At 37.6% G+C, this 6,124-nt stretch overlaps 1 protein-coding gene across 1 annotated transcript; it reads right to left on the bottom strand.

Annotated features, from left to right (window-relative positions):
* Positions 1-4,098: 4,098 nt before the first annotated feature.
* LOC117644249 lies at positions 4,099-5,757 on the bottom strand. The gene has a single exon (XM_034383529.1). It carries the CDS (start codon positions 5,755-5,757, stop codon positions 4,099-4,101), a length of 1,659 nt encoding a protein of 552 aa, XP_034239420.1.
* Between the last annotated feature and the right edge of the window lie 367 nt (positions 5,758-6,124).

The following is a 6,124-nucleotide window of genomic DNA, read 5'->3' on the forward strand; positions in this document are numbered from 1 at the left end:
TATGCTGAACAATTTTTCCTTACCAGAAGATGGACTAGAATTGCTTCACTGAATTTCCCAGACGAATAAATACTTTTTCAAAGCAATATATGTTCTGCTATGTAAGTATGGTACAATTACAATGGCTTCATTCTGTTGGGGTCAGGATGTTGGTGTAATCAAACATTATAATTCCTTTCACAAAATTTAATGATTCATTCAAATTCAACCTTAAAAATTAAGTAAGATAAAGGATTAAAAAATAATTTAAAGCTGTCTCTGCGTTTATGCAGGGTTGACACTGCCTATCAAATCTGACATTCCACAATAGAACGGTGTTTGGTGTCAAATCCAGATTTTCTTCATCCATACGATTTCAAAAGGGCAAAATGGTGCATTAAGAAAGGTGATTCATTACAATAAACTTTGAAATGGAATACAAGAATTTCAATAATTAAAATAATTTAATATTATATGGTCATAGCTTTTCATAGAATTCTTACTGAATCAATTGACACCTGTGATACTTTAACGGTGGCGAGGACGAACAATCTCTGGATTTTATTTACACCCTTAAGAGTTTCCTTGTCAAGAGATGTCTGATTTGGTAGCCCGCATTAAAATTTGGAATAAAGGTACAGCAATTTTGGCTGTTTAGTTTGGTAATTTACCATAATTCACATCCAAGCTTCACTTTATGCCGGTGAGTTTAATAAAAGGAAGCCAAATAATGAAGCTTGGTGTTTCAGTTAACCTCCACTTGAAGGTGGAGGATTCAGAAAAAGTCAAACAAGAATTATGTTTATTTTAAAGAAAAAACAAACCATAACTCTTATTTTAGTAGGGATTGTGTTTAGTTTTAAACACAATTCTTACTTTTGCTGGAGTGGAGCAGATGAGATGACCTGCAACATAAACACAAGTTAATTCAATGTTTCTAATCACTCCTTCTATTTCTATCTTTACTTTATTTTATTTACATAACATATGTTTGGATTATTTACTTGCTAGAATATTTGGCAATAAATAACAGGACAAATTATTTGAATTTGTGACTAGGCTATATATGCGTATACAATTTTAGGAACATTACAAGAGAATTGAATCAACTAAGTAAAAATAATAGGACAAATTATTGACTAGGCAATGTGTGTATGTACAAAAATATTTACAGGAACATTACAAGAGTATTAAATAACTAAGTTTCTTAATTATAATGACTAGTTTAACCATGTTGAGTGCACAGCCCAATTGAAAAGTTCCCTGCCTTTGTTGGCTGACTGATGAGGAGCTGTACCATATTGGCTCTAGCTATTCTTATCGGTCCACCACTCAAATACATAGGTTGTGAATACTTTAGTATTGTGAGCATGCAAACTTTATTGCCTGTTTATTCCCTTGTTGGCGGTCTGATGAGGAGCTGTACCGTAGTGGCTCTAGCTATTCTTATCAGTCCACCACTCAAAGACATTGGTTGTGAATGCTGTAGGATTGTGAATATGCTGACTTGGTTGCCTGCCTTTGTTGGCCAACTGATGAGGAGCTGTACCGTATTGGCTCTAGCTATTCTTATCAGTCCACCACTCAAAGACATTGGTTGTGAATGCTGTAGGATTGTGAATAAGCTGACCTGGTTGCCTGCCTTTGTTGGCCGACTGATGAGGAGCTGTACCATTTTGGCTCTAGCTATTCTTATCAGTCCACCACTCAGAGACAGTTACCTAATTCACTCATGTGCATCTGTACTCAGAACCGACCTGTATGTTAGAATTGGGGTGTTTCGTTAAGAGACATGAAATGTGGTATGGTTGGTGGCAATTTTGACATATCACATGCTTTTTGGGTACATTTTTTCTGCAACTAACACATTTTTTGTTTGAATAGTTTAAATTTCTTAGGCAATTTCCTGTTATAACTAGATAAATGCTTTTTCTGAACTCATCTATATCTACTGTCAGTGATTTTTTCTCATGAACTATTTCTTTGGCATAAAAGCAGACAAATGCCCCACAGCTTATCAAATCTTTTTGCTCTATATGGGTTGGGCATCTGACTCCCCATGTTTTTGAAATTTTGTACTCCTCATTAACAAGTTTTGTCAATTTGGGGAAAAGGCCAAAATAAATCTTTCCACAATTTTTGTCTGCAGGGTCATACACATGGATTTCCCCAAGCTTTGGTTTCACAACTACAAGAATCCAATGGAGGTTGGTGAGATTAGTAGGGATCAAGAGTGTCTCAACAGACTCCGAAATTTGGTCAATGAGAAGCTTTCTTGCCTCTCTGCTGTCTGACATTGTGTTCAGTATATTGGCAAAGCAGCACCTTAGAGCATGAACTTTGTCATTGCCAGAACACAAGTGAAAGAGGTAAGCACCAATGACATCCTCATGTAGCCATCCCCTAGTAAATCGATAACCTAAAGTTATCAAAGATGAACTTTCAGCATCACTAATATGCGGATCTAAAGTTTTTAATGCTACAAATGTTATACTGCTTTTTTTGCCAAAGAAAAGCACATGGTCATGAATTGTATTAGCGAAACCTAATTTTGGTGTGAATGAAAGCTCTTTGTTAGTTTTAAGTTGAGACTGATCACGGAATACAGAAGTGATGTTCGGCTTCATATCAACAGTCGCTAATTTTGGCGTGATAACTTCCTGCTTTACTGTACATAATTTAGCCTGTTTTGGTGGAAGATTTGGTAACATTGAATTAGAGGGGTTGACAACTTCCTGCTTTACTGTAGACAATTTAGCCTGTTTTGTTGGAAGATTTGGTAACATTGAATTAAAGGGGTTGATAACTTCCTGCTTTACTTTAGACAATTTATCCTGTTTTGTTGGAAGATTTGGTAACATTGAATTAGAGGGGTCGAAAACTTCCTGCTTTACTGTAGACAATTTAGCCTGTTTTGTTGGAAGATTTGGTAACATTGAATTAGAGGGGTCACTATTCTCTATGTCATTTGGGGAACTGCTCTGAACAAATTCATTTCTTTGGCGTTTTAAAGTAGCCCTACCTGCTAAACTTAAAAGAGAAACTTTAATATTTTTCTTTTCCTGGTATGTTGGATTTTTATTTACTGTATCAGTTGGTTTAGGTTTCAAGGCAGTTCTCTTAAATTTAAGATCACTTTGAGTCACTCATTTTTGGGGTCCGTTTACAGACATAGTAGGTTGAAATTTAGTTCCCATCTCTACTACAGGGGCTTGTTTATTTGTATTTCTTGTCATGGCTTCCATCTGCTGTAACTGTGTTTTTATGTGGTCGAAGAATTTAAAATTTTCTGGCTTACTACATCTATCTTTTAAAATTTCACAAAGAGATTGAACTTCTTCAACGTTTTTCCTATTTTTTTCTTCTTTGGAGTGTACCTCCACTTCTACTGGGTTTGTTAAATGCAAATTCCCACCCTCCTCTGCATAAAAAAATTTCCCCCTCCCTGTCTGTATGGTTAGTGGTTGAAGTCTCTCTGAGAAAGATAGAGTGAACTTTGTGGATGTGTTTACACATTCCCCCAGGACAAGGACAAGTACAAGTATACAAATGTTCACACAAACCTTTGCATGCTTGTGTGACACACTGGACAAAGCAGTGGTCCACGGGACATTTTTCATTATGCTTTACCACAAAGTATTCTTCATCCGAATCCTTCTTCTTTTCATCCTGAGACCTAACAGCCCAGACATGACCCTTAATATGAGTCACATCCTCATCCTTAATAGCTATCCCTCTAGTGTGTTTCCTTTTCTGTGTCACTGTGACACTTATTTCTCCCTTTTCCCCTCAGCCTTATTTTTCCACAGTTTCATGAAATAGTCTCTTTCCATTCTAAGGACTATTTGTGTAAGGTCATCAACTCTCTTGTTCTGAATTCTCTCCATGTAATATGTTTTCAGTAAGTTGTGCAGTGACTCACAATACATGTTGGTGTCAGTGTTTCCATGTGGGAAATTACGATAGCACAAAGCCCAAACTGATGGCCTCTCCTTGTAATACTTTTCAAAATATTCAATGAAAACAGGGCACCTACTTTTAAACTGAGCAATGAAACCTATAAGCAAAGTTTGGAACGTTGGCTCATGTTTTTTATACATCAGAACTGCTAAACTATGGTTAATAAGTCTCCTCAACTCTTTGTCTCCTATTGATGGCCCTATTTTTTTTCCAGTTTCTTCGGACATGCCACGTACAGAGAACATGTCTCGTCCCAGGGAAAATTAATAAAAAGGCCTTATACTCTGCCTGATCATCGTCAGTCATCAGAAGATTGACTTCCAAGTTCGGACACCTGAATTTAATGCTCTCAAAGGCAAGAGCCAATGTTTCCTCATCTTGAAAATTTGTGATGAAATGAGCAACAGGGTACCCCTGTCCATACGGGTCTTGAACTACCATGTTAACTAAGTAAAACCCATACTCATTTGTGGAGTATGTGGAGTCTATACACAAAACAGTTTTGCAACCCTCTTTCATAACATCTAACTGCTCTTTAGTTTGAAAACCAACAATAAATAGTTCTGCACTGTTTTTTATGCAATCAAAGTTAGGATGCCCAACTACCACTGGTTTGCCCTGAGGTTTGTAAACTAAAATTGGGCTAAAGTTCCCATCATCAAATCCATCATAGCGATCATTCTTTACTCCATCTACTTCAAATCGGCCAATGTGCATCAAATTTCTCACATGCATATCCACTGATATGTGATCTTCCTTGTGTAGTCTTCCTTGAGCTTTAATTCTGGATTTACAGTGTTTGATGTACTGCAAGGTAATGAAAAATTCCTTTTTAGGTCTCTGATTTGGGTCCCTATTGCCCAGCTCACCAACATCACCTCTCAAAAGCTCAAGAATTTTTGCTGGCGCCATACCAGTGATCAAACAAGATTGAATAAAGTGTCTTGTGGTGAGCTGAACCCTATGCAAAACAGTATGGTGAAAAATTAAAGGATGGTTGTGAGTTTCTATAAATTTAACACCAATTTGACCCTCCGTTTCAGTCACCAGCATTCGTGCAGGACAATGCACCTCTGTTGGAATGCGTCCCTTTTCCCATTTCCATTTATTTTTGCACTTTTCCTTATCGTCTTTCCTTTCAGGAGCATCAAATTGGCATGTAAAGTAGCGATACTTAGAAGTGCCCTCTTCATTGCACTTAGCTCCATAAGGAGCTCTAAAGCAGGTCCATGACTCTGCCTCAACTTCATCCTTCCAAGCTGTAAACTCAGCCATTGTTTTGAATGACATCTGCCTAATTTTGAACTCCTTCTGATGATCCTTGATAAGGTGATCTACCATTGCAGTACGATGATAAAATGTGAGTGTGCACCCTGGATCTAAGCATTGTGTGTGTTTGGCTACTTTCAGTGTAAAACCCTCGGCTGTGCACTCAACTTTCTTGTGACGGGAAAACTCTTGTTTGGTTGAGAACTGGTTGTGGCATTTTTCGCATTCTCTGGGGTAAACAACTTTTGGTCTCAATTCGGTGTCCCCACCGCCATTACACTTCTTTTTATGCCGACAAAATTGGACTTTGTTCTCTAAAACAAGCGCACACCCATCACACTTCCTTGGGTACATAGAAACTTTCTTCTCTTTAGTACAGCTCTTCTGATGCTTATAATAACTCTGCCTAGTCGAATACATTTGACCGCACTCACACTGTCGAGGGTACTTGGAACCAGGTGGAATCAAGTCATCGTCTGAAGAGTCCTGAAGCTCTACGGACTCTTCCACTTCTGCTACATCACTCCTATTTATTTCCTCGTTTTCCATCTTGCTCTATCAATGTACTCAAGATATTATATTACTGACTAATGCTTTAAATATTAACAAAGACTAGTTGAAGACTGTTTAGCGATCGAAGGAATCACTTGAAAACTGTGTTCCATTGTTGAAGTATGAAATATACATACTAAATTACCAAAACAAAAACTTTTTATCAGTTCTAATCCTTTTTCATGCACACCTATGGTTCGAAACTAACTATTAATTGTTTGGGAAAATCAGCATAGCAACAGAACAGGTGCACCTAGCCTAGACGCCTAGCTGCTATGGCGCTGCGGGGGGTCCCGACTCGTATTTCACTTACTTTTTATAACGCCCCGACCACAAATTCCACATGGAATAATACTCGATGAAA

This window comes from Thrips palmi, unplaced genomic scaffold (assembly GCF_012932325.1).
Source record: "Thrips palmi isolate BJ-2018 unplaced genomic scaffold, TpBJ-2018v1 HiC_scaffold_18, whole genome shotgun sequence".
Taxonomy (NCBI): domain Eukaryota; kingdom Metazoa; phylum Arthropoda; class Insecta; order Thysanoptera; family Thripidae; genus Thrips; species Thrips palmi.